Genomic DNA, 21,883 nt, shown 5'->3' with positions numbered 1-21,883 from the left:
GTTGTCATAATAATTCAAATACTTCCTTAATCCATGATAATGTACCATCAAAACAATTCCTTGGAGCAAATCCCTGAAAGTTTCTTGTTCATGAGCTTTGAATTCATGTGCTTAAATCCTGTCTGTATTAACATGTACATCTGTTGTCTCCTTTGGGCCTTAATGCCTGTTATATGTAACAAGGAAAGGGACGTGTCCATCCGCTTTGCAAGGTTAACTCTAAGCACCATGAGATCACACTGTTCACCAAAGGGTGATATGAACAAAATTACCTCTTTACTTCCTAGCCCTGGATTTTTCTTAATATTGCTGCTTTCAAATTTCAGTTCATCCAGTTCTACAAGGTGACTGTCTGGAAATGATCCTGATGAGGTTGTGGTGAAAAAAAAAATTCAGTATATTTTCAGAGGTGTGACTCATACCTAACCTTGCAAAGCAGATGGGTACACCCGTTTTCTTGTTTCCTCACTGGCGAATCCATCTTGCAAAGCTCCCGTCTGAACTGTTCGGGCTCGATTAAAAAGTTACAGGACAAGTCAGCGACGAGGGGCAGTACTTTCAGGCGCAGCAGAGTCGTGACGTAAGCAAACAGAAACAAGAGGCTGGTGCAATTATGGCGGAGGAGCGTAGCGTGGATGCTGCTCAAGCGTCAGTTTTATTAGAACTTGTTGACATTTCTTCGTTTAAAGAAGAACAAAGAACAGTGAGTTTTTTTCTTTTCAAAAATGACAAAAGTCGAGTACTGACATGTCTACAGTCATCATGGTTTGCGTTATTCATCGGTAGCTGCGCATGTGCACCTCGATTGCAGCTACATCTCATGTGTTGTTGCTCTGATTGGGACGTTAAGATGTGACAGACAGAACGCTCATCTAATCACACTCTGAGTTTTTTTTTCTTACATCTGCCTTTTCCCAAACACTTAGTATTGAAGGTTTCCCAGATGGATGTGTGAAACACATCTATCTGGCGTGTCAGGTTAAGTCACACCCCTTTGGACAGGAGTGAATTCTCAGGAAAATTCGGTGTAATATTTACATAACAGATGAAACAACACATAATAATGCAATAATGGCATTTTTCCTGCTTTATATCAGAGCTACGTGTAAATAAACATACCCACAGTATCACTATGTGTGTGGAAAAGAACTTACTGGCAAGCAGAAGAAGTGAAGCCGTTTCATCACTTTCACATGATCAAACAAGTTGTGCAGCTGTCAGTGAGTATAAACATCAACACTGCTCATGGTTAACAGTCCTGAATGTTACCTTCTGCTTCATCACATCCACCTGACTTCTTCTGAAACTTTAGCAGAGGGTTAGCTGAGAGAAAAGAATATGGATAAAGTCACTGCGTCAAAGTTTGTGTTCACACATACCATTAATCCTAGAAAATTCAGGAAATTTTTGTTAGTTTTGGGATTGTGTGAAAAGGCTCAGTCTCAGTTTTCATTCGGCAGATCACAGAGATGCACGCTATCACGCTCACTGATTGGTAAGGCGGCTCATAAGATGGGATAAGGGCAGAACTTTCTGGGGCCAGCCAAACTTGGGGCCCAAAATCATGGTCCACTTTAAAATGAAACTGTGATTTCTGTATTTTTTTTAACCTGAATAATAACCACTCTTATCAAATCTACAAACAATTTTTTTTAATTATCTTTTATGCAATAGTACGATATAACCTTTATAAAAATGTAAGTCTCTTTCTCATAAAAGAATTAATGTTGTAGGTAATGTTAACAATGTGGATGGAAACATTGAACTAAACCATTTGGAAAGTAAAGTCAGACTTCATAACTAAGCTATAATGTGCACAAACATCTGGATTCCAGATAAAATGGCTTAAAAGAGGCAAAATGTGAAGAAAAGTTGTTGAAAAGGGCCTAAAAAGTTGCGAAAATTTGACTCAAAGATAAAAAGACATTGGTCAAAAGCAGCTATAAGAGGTTAAAACAGGCAAAAATCTGTTAAAGGAAGTACAAGAGGTGAAACTGGTCAGAAAAGTGGTGAAAGGGACAAAAATAAAATCTAAAAATATGGTAGAATAGTGCAAAAATTAGTTCATCGTATGAAAATGGCTCAACAGATGCAGAGATGGGCAACAAGTGCCTTAAAAGTGGATGAAAAAAAACTGGTGAAAAGGGTTAAAAAGTGGAAGAACGGAGTTAGGAATAAGTGCAGTTAAATATTATAACCTTATGAGCCCAGTAAAAGCTTGACACACTTTTTAAATGAGGTAACTGCTAGAAAGAATGCCAGTAGTGTTGCTTCTGATCCAACACATATATTGATATCAATAAATTAAAACTGGGGCAGGCCCATTTACTGAGCTTTTCAGGGGCCAACTAAGTTCTGTGGGCAGGCCTGCTGACAGGATGCAGGGTTTTCTGTGCAGTGCTGTTAAACCCATTCAATGTCTATTTGGTGTGGTTTCTAAGCCATGCAGAGCTCAGTGCAGTGCAAGGAAATGAATATTGCCCATGCATGCTGCATGGAACACTGAAAAACTCAACTTGGGAAAGGCACTCTGACAACTTGGCATATCTAGTATGAGGGAAGAACAGATCACAACAAAGAAGATGGAGGAGAAGGTCATCTTGGCGGTGTTCCACTTTCAAGAGCTTAGAGCAAGATATGAACCAAAATCTCTGAGGAATGTTTCCAACGTCTTGTTGAAACTATACCGTGAAGAATCAAGGAAGTTCTGAAGGCAAAAGGGGGTCCAACCCATTAGTAGCAAGGCGTACCTAATGAAGTGGCCGTTGAGTAGCTACATCCAAGCTAATTGATACGCTGGAGGCAGCCTTTTGGAGCTTTTCCATTACATTGAGCACCTTGGCTCTACTTGGTTTGACTCTGCATGGCAGCCCAGCACAGCAGGAGGTTTGCTTTACCGCGACAACCAATCTACCTGTGTGAGGGTGTGTCTAGAGCTGATGATGCAGCGTTTTGGATCGATGATGTTAAATAGCTGCGCTTCAGTAAACATTGTTTTGTTCTGCTTGAAGAAGATGAGGCAATGTTTGGTTTCTACTTCAAAGTTTATTCTAATCTGGCGGGTATTTCAAATCTTAGTAGTTGCTACTTAAACACGTCTGTGGGGTGTCCCCGAATTATGGCGCACTGCTGTGGCCTCACTGTGGCATGCTTGGGCCCTGCTCCAGAGCAGGACTATTCTTGGTGTAGCCCAGCGCGGCCAAACTGGTGATGGGGAAAGTAAATGAGCATGGCTCAGTTTGGATCGGCGCAACCAAAAGTTGCAGTGGAAAAGCCGCAACTGCTGTTGCCTTGAAGTACAACTCAACCCCACCCAGAACAAGCTCTGATCTTTGAGATAGGAAGGGAGAAGCTACTTGGTAAGAGGAATCTGCTTTTGGTTGTTTCAGTTGGAAGTAGGTTGTTGGCAGTTTTTGCTTAGGCTGAACGTGTTAGTTTCACTCTCTCTGCAACAATAGGTGAGGCAGTTGACGCGTGTGGCTCCCTCTATTGATTGCTAAAAGTGTAAACTGCCGGGGCGGAGTTTCACTGTAGTCCAAGCTTTAAGAGAGTTTGAATCTAAATTTGCCAGCAGAACAAGCTCTGATCTTTGAGATAGGAAGGGAGAAGCTACTTGGTAAGAGGAATCTGCTTTTGGTTGTTTCAGTTGGAAGTAGGTTGTTGGCAGTTTTGCTTAGGCTGAACGTGTTAGTTTCACTCTCTCTGCAACAATAGGTGAGGCAGTTGACGCGTGTGGCTCCCTCTATTGATTGCTAAAAGTGTAAACTGCCGGGGCGGAGTTTCACTGTAGTCCAAGCTTTAAGAGAGTTTGAATCTAAATTTGCCAGCTGGGGCGGTTAGCGGCTGTGCACAATCAACTCAATTGTGCACATCTGTGGCATATCTCTCTATATAAGTACACAGACTGCGCTGAAGCGTCAGCGTAAGCGTCAGCCCTTGTGGAAGCCCAATTGTGTGACCACAAGACCACATTGGGTAAAGACCAGCGAGTCTACCTGTGCGAGTCCACCGAGCAAGGCCACCGACAGGCAGCACTGCCTCATAACAGTCTAACGCACCCCAGCAGTCTAACGCAACATGTGCAACCAAAAAATACAAGTCATATATGGGAACAGAAAGAAGCACAATAGTTACAGAAAACGAAACCTGCATAATCTATCCACTTTGCAGAATGCCTCTTTTCCACAACCTTTTATCACAGTTGGCCTCTGGAACTGCCAGTCTGCAGTTAACAAAGCAGAATTCATCAATTCCCTCACTAAACTGTCTAACATTCAGGTCCTAGCCCTGACAGAAACTTGGGTCCGTCCTGAGAACACTGTAACACCAACTGCTCTATCAGTTGATGCAGTGTTCTCTCATACACCTCGCTCTTCTGGCCGAGGAGGTGGCACAGGCATTATTCTCTCTCATAGCTGGAACTTCAGCCAGTTCAAACCCTTGGACAATAACACCTCATTTGAATATCATGCAGTACAGGTCACTGCCCCAATAAAGGCTTACATGGTTGTGGTATACCGCCCACCTGGGGTCACCTGGACAACTTTATTGTGGAACTGGACATGTTACTCTCAGACATCCCTGATGATGGCACACCATTGGTTGTCATGGGTGACATGAACATCCACTTGGATAGAGCCCAGGCTACTGATTTTATTTCACTACTGTCCTCCTTTGACTTGAAACTGGTTCAAACGCCTCCTACACACAAGGCTGGTAATACACTGGATTTGATTCTAACTCGCAATTGCTCCACGGCTAATTTGAGTGTAACACCACTTCACCTCTCTGACCACTACTTCATTCAGTTCTCACTTGGCTTACCTGAACTTCAACAATCTACTACTCAGTTAAGATCATACCGCAGAAACCTTCAGTCACTTGACCCAACACAGCTGTCTGACGAGGTCTCAGCTGCACTAGCCTCATGTAACGAGTCCTTCACACTCACTGTTAACGAGGCCACAGACACATTCTGCTCCTCACTGACCTCCTCTCTGGACAAACTCTGCCCTCTGGTGTCTAAGCCTATTCGTAATACTCCACCTTGTCCCTGGCTCACTGAGGTCATCAGAACCCAAAGGGCAGGGCTCAGAGCGGCAGAGAGAAAATGGCGTAAATCCAAACAAACCACTGACTTGAGTGCTTATCAGCAAAAACTGTCCTGTTTTACCTCTGCTCTAAAATCTGCTAAGAAGGCGTTCTATCAATCAAAGATCTGTGCTGCCACTGATGCACGCAAACTCTTCTCTGCTTTTAACTCGCTCCTCTCTCCTTCAAACCCACAACCCTCCAGTATGTTGACTCCAGACATGTTCGCCTCCTACTTCACTGACAAGGTTTCTGCCATTGGCAACCAATTCTCTGAGCCTGTCCAACTCAGTTTTCTGCCACCAGCTAGTGATGCATCACTTAGCTCATTCTCTCCACTAAGTGAGAGCGAGGTCACCAGGCTTCTGCTTGACTCTAAGCCCACAACCTGTCCCCTCGATCCGATACCATCACATCTCTTGCAGGCGATTGAGCCCACAATCAGCCCTGCTGTGAGTTGTATCATTAACTCCTCTCTGTCCACAGGTGTTTTCCCAGCTGCTTTCAAGCAAGCGGGTTACACCACTGCTCAAAAACCCACTCTCAACCCAGCCCTGGTTGAAAATTACAGGCCGGTCTCACTTCTCCCATTCCTATCAAAAATACTGGAGCGCACAGTCTTCAACCAGCTCTCAGAACACTTGCAGAACAATGATCTACTTGATCAGAATCAGTCTGGCTTTAGGCGGGGCCACTCTACTGAAACTGCACTTTGTCGGTAACGGAATCACTGGCTTGGCCAGAGCAGCTGGGCAGTCCTCAGTTCTCTTACTGCTGGATCTGTCTGCTGCCTTTGACACAGTAAACCACCAAATCCTCCTCTCCACACTCTCTTCACTTTGTATCTCAGGATCTGCCCTACAGTGGTTTAAGTCCTACCTCACAGGAGATCTTTTAGAGTATCATGGAAGGGAGGAGTGTCTAAACTGCATGGCTTATCAACAGGGGTGCCTCAAGGGTCTGTGCTTGGTCCCCTACTTTTCTCAATATACACCACCTCACTTGGTGCAATCATCCGCTCCCATGGCTTTTCTTATCACTGCTATGCAGACGACACACAGCTATTCCTGTCCTTTCCACCAGATGACACAACTGTCTCAGCTCGGATCTCATCCTGCCTTGCTGATATTTCTAAATGGATGAGGGAACGTCACCTTCAGCTCAACCTGCCCAAAACTGAGCTCATTATCATCCCAGCCAGTCCCACTATTGAACCGCAGATCAGTATCCAGCTTGGATCAAATAATCTCTTGCCCACTAAGTCAGCCCGGAATCTGGGTGTCATGATTGATGACCAGCTAACCTTCAAGCTCCATGTGGCCTCGATTGCTCGGTCCTGCCGTTTCGCCTCTACAACATCAAGAGGATCAGACCCTACTTGACAGAGCATGCTACACAACTCCTAGTACAGGCTCTTATAATATCACTTATTGACTACTGTAACTCATTACTGGCAGGCCTACCTGCATGCACAGTTATACCTATGCAGTTGATCCAGAACGCAGCAGCACGCCTGGTCTTCAACCAACCCAAGAGAGCTCATGTCACGCCTCTTTTAATCTCTCTACACTGGCTTCCAGTTGCAGCTCGCATTAAATTCAAAACTCTAATCATTGCTTACAAAGCAGTAACTAAAACTGCTCCTGTTTACCTGGAGTCCCTCATCCAGGTCTACACCCCTTCTCGCCCACTACGCTCAGCCAGCGAAAGGCGCCTGGTACTTCCAGCACATCATGCTCCTAACTCACTAGCTCGACTCTTCTCCTCTGTTGTCCCTAAATGGTGGAATGAATTACCCAACTACATTCGATCTACAGACTCCCTGTCTACTTTCAAGAGAAGGCTAAAGACCCAGCTCTTCAGAGAACACTTTGCACTTAGCTAGGCAATTCTCTACTGTTGTCCCCAGTAGTAGATTGAGTCTCAGCCAGACTATTCTCCACTGCTGTCCCCAGTGGTTGAATGAGTTTCCCAACTATAGTTAGCTCGCACTGTCCTGCTCTACTTCTGGGATTTCTTTGCCCAGCTCTTTGGGAATGATCCAGCACTTGGTACTTGGTAAATAGTTGTTGTGAAGCCTAATGAATGGCAATTAGTGATCCCACATTTTCCTTGATTCATTGTTGCTGTCTAAAAACAAAAAAAAACAAAAAAAAACAAAAAAAAAAAAAAAAAAACTACATAAACAACGTATATTTTAGGTACTCTGCCTTAAACTCTACACGGCAGCACTTGCGTCCAATTGAACCTGAAGCACTTGATGGCACTTACTGATGTTGTTTCTTCTTGTCTAGATCATTGCTTGTGTTGTTCTTGCTCTCAAATGTACGTCGCTTTGGAGAAAAGCGTCTGCTAAATGACATTGTAACACTTGTAACACTTGTAACACCTATGATTTAACGTTAAATAATGCTGTGTAAAATCACATTTTTGGGAGAGTTGCAGAGGTGGTTGGACACGTGACGTCATTTATCACTGACACAACTGTTTCTTTGCAGTCTGCAATTTAAACCGGGGATTTGAACTTACACGTTTAGCTAACTAGCAGTGCAGTCGTTAGCTTGTTTAGCTTACTTACCATAGCGTGCTTTCTAAGATTTGACGTGCTGTTTTTGGAGCTTGAGATCTCCATCGTTTTGGGTAGACACAGTAGGCAGTGCATTATGTGGCTGTTGTTCCTTGTCGTTTGAAAGGCAAAGAGCCTTGATGTTGGGCCAGGGATGAACATGCTCCTCTGAAGGAGACGCAGGTATTACAACTTCAGCCATTATCTCCAACTGTTGATAGTGAAGGGGGAGGGGTCCCTCCTCTGTTTACTCTGTGGTGCTGAGGATTTTACCTCACACTGCTGTGAGAGCTCAGCTGAATGTAAAAAAATTGTTAATGAAAATAAATTATAGACAAGTAAAAGTAGCGACCAGTGCATGCACAATGTAACGGAGTAGAAGTATCCTTTTTTAATCACAAATGTAACAGAGTAGGAGCAAAGAGTACTTTGCTCAATAACTACTTTCAAAGTAGGATTTTTTAAAAATGAACTCAAATACATGTAACGGAGTAAATGTAACACAATACTAATTACCTCTGTCCATGTCTGTCATCAGGCAAATACATCTTTGTGTTGTGTTCAAAGCTGTATGCAATGGCTGCCTCAGTGCAGTGATTACCTTGGGTGTAGCTCAAGCATAGTGTCAGTTTTACCAGAGCTTGACCATATTTATTTATGAAATAAAGAATAAATAAAAAGAAAACACTTAAAAGCTTTTCATGATGTGAAATAAGTTTTCATCCCCATACCAACCTGCCTCTGCAGGAGTCTGTGATCGTTACAGGTGAGGTTTACTGGTGTATCCAATGGTTGGTTGTCAAGTAACGACTTGGCAGCGGAGATATTTTTGCACACCTCCCGACCTAAGGAGCTCCGCCATCAACAATCCATGGCAGCAGTAGCCTGTAAGCTCAAGAGTAGCACATGTGTATGTCATTCTGTCCTGTCATTCATGACTGTGACAGACAGTACGTTCCTCCAATCACCTTCCAAAATTTTTTTGAAGAATCTTGCCCTTCCCAAACGCTTTCTATGGGAGCTTTCCCAGATGTGTGAAATATATCCATGCAATAAATATACGAAACAGCCTATCTGGCGTGCCAGGATTAGCTTGCACCAACGAAGGACACAACTTGCATGTGCGCACAATACGAGTCTTGACCAAAGCCCTGCAGCAAGCTTGCACACTGCATCTGAAAGCCCTGTTTGTGCTGTTTGTAATGCACTGAAAAGAGAGCAGACTTTTCATGAAAAATGAAGATTATGAACTAGATTTGACTGAGGCTGCTAGTCTACCCAGCTGTTTTTGATATATGGTCACTGCACACCTGGGCAAACCTTAAAGTTCATTTATGTTACCAGCATTTTTTGATTCATTTTGAAAGATATATTTTTAATACTTCATTGTTGATCTGTACATCTGGTGGTTTAGTGTCAAAGACATGTGAATCTGATTGTCCAGATACTGCTGTGACTGTTTCCTTGGAGTGCTTTGATTTCCTTCAATAAGACTTAGTAGATGCTGAAACTAACTTGCCCTTCTGGACTAAATAAAGTTGTCTGAGCTGACATCTGAAACATACAGTTGTCAAAAATGTAATACCAAAGAAAAAGGCCATTTAAGCACAGCTAAGTATGTCCTTTTATGTGTAATGCTCTGAAAATAACTCCATGTGGTATTGATTACACAATGGTCCTTAAAAAGAAAGGAAGTGGGAAACAAGCTTGGGTTAAGAGGCTTTTCGAGTACATTAACAATGGAAACACTGTTGTTGCACTTAAATGTGGCTATTTTTGTGGTTTGCTTAAATACTTGCATTAAGCGTGATCATTAAGTCTGCATTTTACTATTGCAATTTAAAACTACATGCTTGGACTTTCAATTTTATTGTCAAGAGAATCTGCAGATGTTTTGTTCTAATACAAACAATATTTTAGTTTTAGTAACAAGACAGCTAACTGCTGCTCATGGTCTGGAGGAACCATGAGGCATGGCTTTTTTCTATTCTCCAGATTATCTCCCTCTGTCATTTGGGCTGTGGTTTACCATGAGCACCCCACAATACTCCCTATGAATAAAAGCATGCCTGTGGTTCACAATAGAGCTCTGCTGCTCCCTGAGAAGGGGGAAGGGCTTTGCATTCCTCCACTGACCTCCTGTTTTCTGCAGATATTAAACAATAACTGCTGCCTGCAGTGCGTTTTTTACAGTGGCAACTTGTTATCGAAAAGATGAGACAAAGCCCAGCAGCTCGAGATCTGTTTAGCTTGCTCACAACATGCTATTTAGCAGCTTTTCTGAGTGTTCCCGAAGACTGGCATTTCAGGAGATCAGTGCAAAACAATGCAATCATTCAATCTGGGTGACTACCTCAGGAGACTGCTGCTGACTGGATGCCTGAAACATTTAATCTGGAACATTTCTCATTTGAGTCACCTCTTTTAGGAAAGTGCAGAGTAAGGCTACTGGAAATTTAACTGCTTTAAGGAGATATCAGCCATGATTGACTATGTGGCTGATATCATTCAGTAGGAGGTACAGTTGCCACTATTTTAGCTCAGATGGTGCTGAGTAAACTCCTGACTTTTGGAATTTATGGCACCACTGCTCCAACCCTTCAGGTCCTAATAAATCCTGCCTAAAAGTGGAGTTAACCCCACTTCATGTGCTTGTAATGAATAACATTAAGTGCAGGATGTACCTCAAAGAGATTGTAAGGGGGTTGTGAGGACAAGCACGTGCAGCCTTTGCCAAAGGAAAGTGTGACATGGAGGAAGGGGCCCCATGATGGCAACAACTTCCGAACATCTGCATCAGCAGGAAGAGGGGCGCTCAGTAGCAGGGTATGTTGTTCCACATCCCCGGCAGAAACAAAGGTTAGATGCTGATAAGACGGCTGCCAGACAAGACCACACAAAGTCTTGTTTGACTGTTTGTATCTCCACCTGCTGCTCCGAGCAAGGCAGAGACATGAGTCACACGCAGGTTGTAACACGACGCCCTGTTAGGACAAGCTGGAGTAATACAACCCCTTTTACAAAACCTCAAGACAAGTGTATTTACCCCCCTCCCCCAACTCCCAGACATGTTCAAATAAATTTCCAGATTTCATTTTCATAGCTTGAAATTTCAAAGCAGATGTCCCCCAAAATTGCATTCACATTCCTTAAAATTTCCATGAAATTCTTGAATTTTTAAAGGACGCGCCCCCCCCCAAAAAATCCCGATCAAATTCTCAAACGGTTATATATAAATTTCCATGAAAATACCTTAAAATTTCAAAGCAAACTCACAAAATATTTCAAACAAACTCCCTTTAATCTCCATGAAAATGTCTTGAAAATTTCAGTGGCCCTCTCCCCCAAAAATTCAGTAAAAATAAAAAAAAATCAGAATTAAATTTGCCAAATTTCCACAGAAATACCAAATAAATTCTACTTAATATCCATGAAAACTTCAAAGCTAAGCCATGCAATTCCCCATCAAATTAAAAAAATTCCCAATAAATTTCCAACATTTCCATGAAAACACAAAAAAATCTTATCAAATTTCCCCAAAACACTCATACCAAAACGTTTAAATGATATCCCACCCTCATTCCTGATCAACATTCAGATGGATTACAAATAAATGTCCCAAATTTCCATGAAAATACCCCTAAAAAATCACACATGTTCCCCGAACATTAATAATCCCCAATAACCCATGAAAATGCCAATAAATTGTAAAGCAAATGTTCTCCAAAACTTCCAATCAAACTCTCCAAATTATACCAACATATCCCCAAATATCCTTGAAAATGCTTGAAAAATAACAGATCATTCCTCAAACAAACAAATTCCCTAGAATTTCCATGAAAATTCCAGAAATTTCCATAGGAAATTCTCCCAACATTAAAAGCAAATCACTAAAACTCCAATGGAAATTCTGGACATTTTTTTTTTATTTAAAAGCAGATCTATCAGAGTGTTGAAAAGACTAAATGCAAAGTCCTCAATTATTCACGCATGGTCTCATGAGGTTATGATGAATTTTAAATAAATCCTTATATTGCACGTTTTGCCTTCCACTTCTATGGAAATGGATGAGCACTTAGAAGGTTGCTGACAACAGAAAAAACATCTTTCGTTATTTTAAAGGTTGTGTATTTTACATACTAAGCACGTTTTTTCGTAATTTCGAGATTTTTACATTTTTTTCTTAACATAAAGGAGTTCTCAGTCCTCCTGGTGTGACAGATTGCTGTGACTCTTGAGTTTTTTCCCATTCTGAGTCCAGGGTAAAGTTGGAGCAGAAAGACGAAGCAGGGATTGCATCAGGAATGCTGGCAGTTGATGGTTTTCCTCCACTCTGCGCAGACAGGGGGTGGGGTGCCCGGCTGAAACGGGGAGGAGAAAAAGGGGGGGATTTGGGAGTCAGTCTTTGTCCTCACCCCGCAGTACAGCGCACAACTGGAGAAGGAAAGGAGCTCCTCTTTGGACAAGAAAAACTGGATGGCTTGATTTTAAAGCGGGGGCGCTTTCTTTTTATAAAGAGGAAACGAAGGAAAAGCTCTCTGAAACTTTAGGAAGCGCTTGGGAGAAAACAGAGGAGCTAAAACCCACAGCTGAAGGTAAGCAATCACACAAACAAACCGCGCTAACGTTTACGCGGACGCGGCAGCATCAACACATAGCATTTTAGCTTTTGCTAACAAAGGTGTTTTTGTTAAACTCATTTCTGCAACTTTCCTCCAGAGGGAAAGTTAATAACCCCCTAACCTTGGCAGTTATTATCCCGGTGTCTAAATGAGCATTTTTAAACAGAATGTGCCAGATATGTTTTGTTCACAGGCTAACTTCGGTTTACGCGCACAGACTGGAAGGAGTTAGCGATAATTAACACGCAAATTGGTCCAATTATGTCGCTTTTTTTTATTTACACTGCATTGGAGCTAATTCTTTTGTTAAAATAGCCAGCTGCAGTTATTTTCCCGCTGATTAGAAGATTTTTTCTCCCTTTTTGGATTTATCCAGGGTGTTATGTCTGGATTTTGGTGATGGAGGATGGCGTCAGGATCCTGTGCCTTATTTTTTCCCTTTCCTTGTGCCACCACCCGTCTGTAACAAAAACACTCATAGAACTATCAGCCTTCCCGGCATGTGCTTTTTAATTGTGTATCTGAAAACTATGTTTAAATCCTAGACCATGCCTGGTTTATTTCCGTTAGCGTAACAGACTGATTTGAGGCTGTGGGAGCACGGGAAGCACTGTGGTGACGGCGTGTCCCGTTAAGCACGAGGAGGAATTTTCTTACTGCCTCGTGCATCGTATATTAGTTTGACTTATGTTAAGTTTTCCGTTATAGCACTGAGATATCACATCTCCAGTGTCCCTTAAAATGAATTTGTCAATTGAAGCCAACTTTGTATGTCCATTTTTAAAGGGGTATTGCGCCCTCAATATGAAGGGTGGATTTCTTTGGTCTCCCATCAACAGTTAAGTTGGAGTCACTCCTCAATGTGACTCATTTTCTGATTGTTTTAACCTTCTCCTTCCAAGTCTCTCTGGGCCTCTTGGCTCCAGAGCTTTGGGATAAAGGAGTGATAGCCACAAGTAGCCTCCCAGATGTGAGGGCCACAAAAGCCCCTCTGTTATACAGGCCTGGGTCAGTATGGTGGAACTATGCTGCTTAACTTTTCCACATACTTAAAGACAGGCTGTTGTCAGTGAAGTGCCGCAGATGGGCTCAAGTTTTAAAGTGTTTTATGGGAACTGGGTCTACAGAATGGGCAGAGAAAGTGTTCCTAATGTTTTTTGTAACATGTCCACAAGCAGCTTCAAAACACCAACCTCATATCACAAGACAGTACCTGAACTACTCAGTGTCAGCTGGTTTTTATAACAGTTTACTGATTTTGGGACTATATTAGCCTATAATGTATGAATCTAAATGGGTGAGGTATTATCTAAGTACCAGAACTTTAGGCTTAACAATGTGGATTCTAACACCTTTGTGCCCTCAGACCTGGAAGAAGCATGTAGGCGATTAAAATGCTAATGATGAGGCTGTGTGCAAAGTAAAGTTAGCAGCATGTTCTCGCCTCGGTCAGCACGTTTCCATTCGGTCAGGAGAGGTCAAAGTATTACATAAGACCAATAAAAAGAACTGTACTTGCAGATAACTGTATATGTAGTCAGCCAGTGGTTCCCAAAGTGTGGGTTGGGTACCCAGGGGCGGTCGTGGAATGCTTTCCAAAAAGTGGAAAATTTTGTTTAAAAGTATTGTTGAATTGAATTCAGTGTAAAACAAAAAATATTTTTATATGCGATTGTACTTAAATGTAGGAGAAATGTACATGATGCTTTGTGCAATATCATAGGCTTTAACCACCTCCAGGAATGAAGGGGGGTCCCTGGTTTCTGATGTTTTTACTTTGGGGGTCATAGGCTTCAAGGAACCCCTGGTCTAAGTAACGGACGAACAATCATTAAAATTGGGGCTGATAACCGATGACTATAATAAACTGTGGTGATTGCAGGAAGTGGTGTTTTTCCCATCACCTGCTGGTGCAAAGCCCAAAACGCACGGGCATTATTTTCTGTGAGCAAGCTAACAGCAATGGCAGCCAAATCTGCTGTATTCTGAGCACAGCTGACAGAGTGTTTTCGTACAAGTACAACTGCTTGTTACATCTGTGCTGCCAAGTAGCACCTCTGTTTGAGAGCCCTGAAGAAATTTAGAGCCATTTTCCGCTCCAGGTGTTGCTGTCTTTTTACCTTTTAAGCAAGTCAGGGAGCAGAGCCCCAGGTGGGCTCTTTCTACTGGTATCAAACACCTGTGCCAGCATTGGCTGGTGAGGAATTTGACCTGTCACACACTGGTACTGGTGTGTGTATGGGTTGGCATTTGAGGTCCGTCATATGACATGATGCTGTGTCTGGGGATACACGCAGTTAAACGTTTGACTGCCTCAGGTTAGCTGTCCAGAGATTTACAAGTCAGTTAAACTGATTGGCTATCATCTTTTTATAAACCCGGGCTTGAAATCCACACTTTTAAATTGATATGAACCTTCTGCCACTAGAGGCCGCTGTAGCTTCAGTTAATGGCTGCTGCCTTCATGTCTGAGCTTTCCCTGGCACTTCCCTGGATGTAAAATTGAGAAGCTTAGCGGTTAGCATGTGGTAGGAACAGCGCGGTAAGTAGTAAATGGTATTGGCGTGGTATGTAGGCTGTCCAGGGTTAAACTCATGAAAAATTACTCGACCGAAGTGAAAATAGACCATATATCACAATATTTATCTGCAAAAAGGAACAAAGGCTGGCGAAGCTAGCTGCTAATGTTAGCCACTTTGTCAGGGAGCCCAGTAAAATCTACTTTAATCAGCTGTTTGGTGTACTGTTACTAGTGATGATTTGTTTCAGCAGCTAGATGTTCCAGGTTACAGTATATATTTGAGTAGGCATAGCAAATAAAACTGAGTTGCGACTAAAATATGTTCACACATACATAATTTGCATATGGCTGATGTTTGTCAACAGGGCAAATGTCAACCAATATGTTAAACTGATGTCACTGTGTCCCTAATCTGAACAGAATCATACCAAATCAAAGCTCTTGAAGTCTGACTACCACACCTAGATGATGTTTTTGGAGATCATTGTACTGTTGTATGCAAACCTCAGACCCAAACTGGACTAGGCATTCTGCACATGCTCCACAGCCTCTGTGCCACACATTGACCTATAAACAGCTTAAATGCCAGGTACAAGGGAAGCCCCATTGTCATCTTCCTTTCGATATCATTATAAATTAGGGGGTACTGTGCATTGTATATGTACCAAAACTAAAGTGCATGGCGTGAAGAGGCCTGTCCAAAAATGTCAGTGAATTGCCTAGTTAACTTGGAGGTCCAGTAGCAGTTGGCTAAAACAAGGCATGTCGCCACCAAGTGTTGCCAGGATTCCATATATTTTCCTTCATAGCTCATGTATGGGGACAGTCGTCCAACGGAAGATCCTAAGGGAGCTGTAACAGCTGCTCAACTTATGTCATGTAAAGTAAGCAGCAACTTCTGTGATTTTAAAATAAAGCCAGTGCAGTTTTTTTTTTAAAAACCTTGATTAAAAAAGAAAAAACTAGGTCTTTATGTGCACACACTCATTTTTGTGTAACATGCATGCCTTGGTTTGAATGTGGTGTTGATTTATGCAGCATTAGCAGCATAGCTGATATAACTCTGATGTAGCTATTTGTCTGTCATGACTTACCTTTGCTCTGCTGCTTTGTCTGTAAATGATGATTTTAAGTTGATTTGAGATAGTACTTTCAATATGGCAGCCACAGTTGGTTTTATTCAAAGGCCCCTTTGCTGACATCACTCAGTTCTATAGTCTATGATGCTGTAATGCCTTTATTGTATTATTACTACAACCTTTTTGGACACCCAGTTTTATGTAGACAATGTACAAAGATATAAAACCATTTTTGTCATAGTGTAAATGTCATGAAGTGTAACCTCTGCAGATGTTTTCAAGCTGGGGATCCCTCGTGACATATCATATTTGCACTGACTTTTTCCCTACTGCCAGCAAGGAAAGAAACAACTTTTAGTAGCAGCACACATCCAGCCTTTTGCAATGCTTGAAAACTGACGAATTGATTATTGAGCTGTCAGATTCTCAGTATTTACAGACTGTGACCTTCGCATCTAGATTTGTTTGATTAACTGTCTCTTAGCTTGGGGTTTGACAAACTCACTGACATAAATTGCAGTTCTGACAGTAGCTGGAGGCCAAAGTAACCGTTAACCCAATTTACAAGCAGTGAAGTGTGCTCTTTCCTTCCATTTCTTATGTGCCGTGTGCAGCCTGACAAGGAAGAATGTAGATAAAGTATATTTGACTCGTGATGGAAGGATATAGCTTGAAATGATGAGCTTGCTGCTGTCTAGGGATTTATTTTGCATGTGTTGAATTGGCGCCAACTTTTCTAAGTATGCATTCTCTTTTTGGAACCAGATCCCTGCAAAAGTAAAGGCCTTTTGCTGATTTTTTTAATGTTGAAACCTTGCCTCAAAATCTTAATGATTTTGTTCAGGTGGCACCTAAGGATGCAGAAGCTACTAGTATGTAAAATGTTGATTGTTTTCCCCTATTTGAGATGACAAAGATGCAAACATGAATTTGATGAGTACAACTGATTTTTTTTTAAATTAATTCAAAACTATCATTCACATCCCTTACGGTAGTCCCATCAGACTAATAATCAATCATGTTTTCAAACTGTCCAATAGAAAAGCCCATTGCTTGGTCAAGTCACTGTTTCAAAAACTAATCATTCACCTGATTGGATGGTTCTCTGTGCACAAGTTACTGCTGCACAATAGACATGTGTTCTTCATTCTATACTTGTTTATCTAAAGATAATTATGTCTAAATAGAACTCCAAAAGTTACGTGTTGGTACCCCTGTTCATACTGCTCTCCCATTCACACCTCAGGAGTTGCCCAGTATAAACACCTCTTACAAAGGGTCTGCCCTGGAGCATGTTGGGTGCATCATAAGTAAATGTTTGTCAAAGCAGGGCTTTTATGAAATGTTACACATCGTCTTGGTGTTCAGTCAAACTGATCAGAAGATTTACTGCTGAGCTGCAGTGTAAAAGTTTTGCTTCATTAACAATCATTTGACTCGCTTTGTTAAAGAGAACTTTAAGAACAAGTTGATAAACCACAAAAGGTGGAGCAAATGTTCTTCAGTGTGATTTCTGGTGCTCAGGGATCTACTTTATTAATCTGAACAAACCTTGAGCATGAGTAAGAGCAAAATGTGTTGCAGCAGGGGTGTTGATCCCCCTGCATGCTTGAATCAGAGTGGTCAAACAGGACTGTTTGGAGGTTAAACGATATTAAAATGTTTTCCTTGGGAACTCTTGTCCCACCCTTTGCTCGAGATAGGCTGAGAATTCCAGGATTTCCAACAGGCGTCTTGGTACCTGTTCATACATGCTCAATTTGATCTGGAAGAGCAGCAAATAGCGTAATTGATTAGAGCAACTGCCGTCAGATTTCCAGATTTGACATTCCTCCCGCCTATGGTTGCTTTCAAATCTCAAATAGAGCCGCAGGACAGTGAAGAGTCACAGAAGCTTACAGGTTGGCTGTTTATGAAACTATCATTGAAAATCCAGGGACCTGCAAGTTAAGAACACGGGTTTCCATCGGATAATCTTCTCCTACTCCCACCTGGTATTTTACTGAGGTGCGTAATTACTCAGCAGAAGTTATTGAGGTTGGTCACAGATGGTGCGAAACCACAGCAGCTCTTCATTGCCTATTTTGCTTTATTAGGTTTTTTCCCCTTTTGGCTATTTTAGTCAGATTAAGCTTACTTTGACTTCAGCTGGTGCTGTCTGCCATTTGGTTGCAATTTTATCAACTTGCCTGCATCTGATCACTGACACTGGTAGTTTCCCCTCCCTTTTTTGTGTCATTTCTCATGCACTCATATGTAGAAGAAAATGATTTAACTAGCGTTTAAGCTGTATGTTTTTGTTTTAACAGATTAGTTTGTAGCTTTTTAAGGCCTTCTTGGCATACAGGCTGTAGAATTGGTTCCCAACTTTGGGTCTGTAGGGCTTTGTTTGCTCTAAGAATGTGAAATTAGGTTCACACATATCCAAAAATCATGAGAACACATCTATTGGATAGTTTATTCGGTCTTTGTCTTATTTTAGGTCTTCAGATCTTATTTCATAGGGCTTATGACTGAATTATTAAAATTTTTTTGACTGCGAAAGACAGCTTTCCTTAACATTTAGGTGGTGGTGGTGGGGTCTTTACCTTAACATGCCTGCTCCGAGCACTGAGAGTCAGAGGGGAGGGCTGAGCATGCTAACTCTGTCCTTATAGCTCCATCTTGTGGCTAAATGGTGCAATGACGCTGAGAATCCAGATGGCCATGTAAACATGTGACTCTGCAAAAAGCAAAGTGGTCATAACTTTTGTTGTCAGCTAAAGCAGGAAGATTCATGTTGACAATGAGTATTTCACCACAGTGCAGTGTTTTCAATGACAACCACATGTTATTGTCTGGTACCTCTAAATGGGTTGCATCTTAATCTGTATGTTTTTCCTTCTCCACACAGATTTGAGAGGTTCCCTCCAGATCACAAGGCAAAATGAGCTGGAGCTTCCTCACACGTCTGCTCGATGAGATCTCCAATCACTCCACCTTCGTGGGCAAAATCTGGCTCACGCTCCTCATCGTCTTCCGCATCGTGTTGACAGCAGTCGGGGGTGAATCCATCTACTATGATGAACAGAGTAAATTTGTGTGTAACACACAGCAACCTGGTTGTGAGAACGTGTGCTACGATGCTTTCGCACCGCTGTCACACATCCGCTTCTGGGTGTTTCAGGTGATTTTGATCACCACTCCTACCATCATGTATCTTGGCTTTGCTATGCATAAAATAGCTCGGATGGATGATGACGACTACCGTCCTAGAAGGAAAAGGATGCCGATAGTGAGCCGAGGTGCCAACCGGGATTACGAAGAGGCAGAGGATAATGGAGAGGAGGATCCTATGATCCTGGAGGAAATTGAGCCAGAAAAAGAAAAGGAGGTTGCAGAGAAGCCGAGCAAAAAGCACGACGGGCGGCGTCGCATCAAGCGTGATGGCTTGATGAAAGTCTATGTTTTCCAGCTGCTGTCTCGTGCGATCTTCGAGGCCTCCTTCCTGTTCGGACAGTACGTCCTGTATGGACTGGAAGTGGTTCCATCATACGTCTGCACACGCTCCCCCTGCCCCCACACAGTGGATTGCTTTGTTTCACGTCCGACAGAGAAAACTATCTTCCTGCTCATCATGTATGCTGTCAGCGCCCTGTGCCTGCTCTTCACTGTGTTGGAGATCCTCCACCTTGGCATCAGTGGAATCAGGGACTGCTTTTGTGCGCCTCGGCCCAGGCCGCCCACCCCTCGTCACCCAGCTTTGGCCAGCCAGAGGTCCTCAATCTGCCGCCAGCCCTCAGCACCTCCAGGCTACCACACAGCGCTGAAGAAGGACCCGTCTGGAAAAATGGGTTTCAGGGACAACCTTGGCGACTCAGGGCGGGAGTCGTTTGGTGATGAGGCTTCATCTCGGGAGCTGGAGAGGCTGCGTAGACATTTAAAACTGGCCCAGCAGCATCTGGATTTGGCTTATCAGAATGAGGAGAGCAGTCCGTCACGCAGCAGTAGCCCAGAGTCTAACGGTACTGCAGTGGAGCAGAACAGACTAAACTTCGCCCAGGAGAAGCAGAGCAGTACATGTGACAAAGGTGAGGCATTCATAACCTCATGCTTTCATTATCCCCCTGCTATTATTATGACATGTAACTAATAATGACATCTCTCTGTTTACAGGTCTGCGTGCATAGGCTCTCCTCTCAGCCAAGTCGACACTAAAGATTTATCAGGAGCAGTAGGCGAACAAAGGGAATCAAAGGGAGTGTGCGGGTGTTTGTGAACTAGCTTGAGGTGAATGAAGTCAACCCAAGCCGTCCAGTGTTATGATCAACTGTGGTCGAGCAAAGAGCAGAAGGAGGAGAGTGGTCGTCTCAGCGGAGCAATACTTGAGACCCAAGCCTGTCTGAAGATCCAAAGTGCTTACAAACTACCGTCAATGCAGCAAGAACGGTTACGGTTCACGTTTGCTTCTCCCTCAGGGCAGCTATCCTATTTTTTTTTTTTTTTTTAAACAAATATTTTTATTACGAGACTTAGAACTATTAGTCATTTTTACAAGTTTTTCCTCTTTGGAAGTTTGCAGTGAGAGCATCTCAAGTTTGCCTTAGACCTAAACTGGAACTCTTTTCTATGGCATTTTGTAAAGGTACGGCCAAGCCAGTTGTAGAGCAAAAAAAAAAAAGTGTTGAAACTGTAAGAATCTTGTGAGGAGATGCATCAGTGAATGAGTGTAATGCAAACATAGTGAATGGACAGGGCACCGTTAATAAACGGAAGGTACTGGAGTTGTTGTCATGCTGATGAAGACTTTTTGAGGTGTTGATTTTCATACAAAGGTTTTTCTGAGTGTGTGACATGTTTTTTGTTTTAAAGTTTTAAAAATGTTGGCACTGCACCAGTCAACATTCCCAAGCCGGGTGCCTCGATGGTAACTGGAACACACTTGGGGTGCCTTTGTCCAAAGGATTAAACAAACCTGGGTAATGCTTGAAAAACATGTAACTCTTGATATTGTATTGTTTAAACGTGTATTTGATACTGTTCTTTATTTTTGTAGTAGTTTTGTGCTGTTGAGAAGAGGCTCTTGTCACTGTGGCTTTTTTTATTTGAAAGGAATGACGTTCACTGCTGTCTTAGCTCCCTGAAGCCAGATTAAATCCACAGACTGGCCTGTTCTGAAAGTACAATTTAAGTTCAACTCCATTTCTTTTTCCAATAATCTACATCACGGTCTTTATCCTTTTTGACCAGCTTACATTCCTCTTTTCATTTCCACTTCTGTTGGTTGAATAAGGGATTATTCTGTTCATGTTCAGTGTCCGAAAGTGCTGATTTTTGGATCAGTGGTATCACCGCTCCAGAATCTTAAGTTGTAAATGATCAGATCATTTCAATGTGAAATCAATGCCTTGAATGCGCTCTTCAAAGATGCCATCTTTTGTATTCAGAATCATACCCACAGTGCCATTAGAACCAACTCGAATATTGTCATCTCAAGTTATTTTTGAACAATGCTTTTGTACTTTTTATACTTTTTGTATTGATAGTACTTTGTGGTTAGTTTTTACAATAAAAAATCAACAAATACAAGTTCTCAAATGGTGTTTGCCTGATTATTTCTTTTTCTTTTTTGCATTTAAATAATTGAATCTGTTTGAGTTTTTAATAAGAAATGACTTATTCTTTTTTTTCTGTGAAAAGAGACTTAAAACCTCACTGGATATCTCAGTGTACAAGAGTATGGAGCTAAATCAATGCCAGAAGTTTTGTTAATAAGAAAAAAATGAATACATTTGTAACTAAAAGTTTATGGTTTGATCCTGAATTTAAAAAAAATTGAAACACTAAACTGAAACTAAAAATAAGCGTAACTGACTTTTTTTCATTCTAAATATATTTTTGCTTCAGCTCTAATTATTTCAATTAAATAATTTTTCATTTTTTACTCTTATATTTTCACAGTTGAGATGCATATTTTAATGTTTTGATAGATGAATAATTGCCAAAAATATTCTAAAACAGCTTG

General features: G+C 41.9%; 1 protein-coding gene across 1 annotated transcript; it reads left to right on the top strand.

Moving 5' to 3' along the window:
* The first annotated feature begins 12,067 nt into the window (after window positions 1–12,067).
* On the top strand, window positions 12,068–21,451 carry gjc4b (gap junction protein gamma 4b). The gene is made up of 3 exons (XM_041807650.1): window positions 12,068–12,252; window positions 18,773–19,949; window positions 20,035–21,451. Exons 2-3 carry the CDS (start codon window positions 18,806–18,808, stop codon window positions 20,046–20,048), a joined length of 1,158 nt encoding a protein of 385 aa, XP_041663584.1. The 5' UTR covers window positions 12,068–12,252; window positions 18,773–18,805; the 3' UTR covers window positions 20,049–21,451.
* The last annotated feature ends 432 nt before the right edge of the window (window positions 21,452–21,883 follow it).

The sequence above is a fragment of the Cheilinus undulatus genome, linkage group 15, assembly GCF_018320785.1.
Source record: "Cheilinus undulatus linkage group 15, ASM1832078v1, whole genome shotgun sequence".
NCBI classification, from domain to species: domain Eukaryota; kingdom Metazoa; phylum Chordata; class Actinopteri; order Labriformes; family Labridae; genus Cheilinus; species Cheilinus undulatus.
Note: the sequence above shows the minus strand (reverse complement) of the source record. Positions and strands in the feature narration are given on the sequence as shown.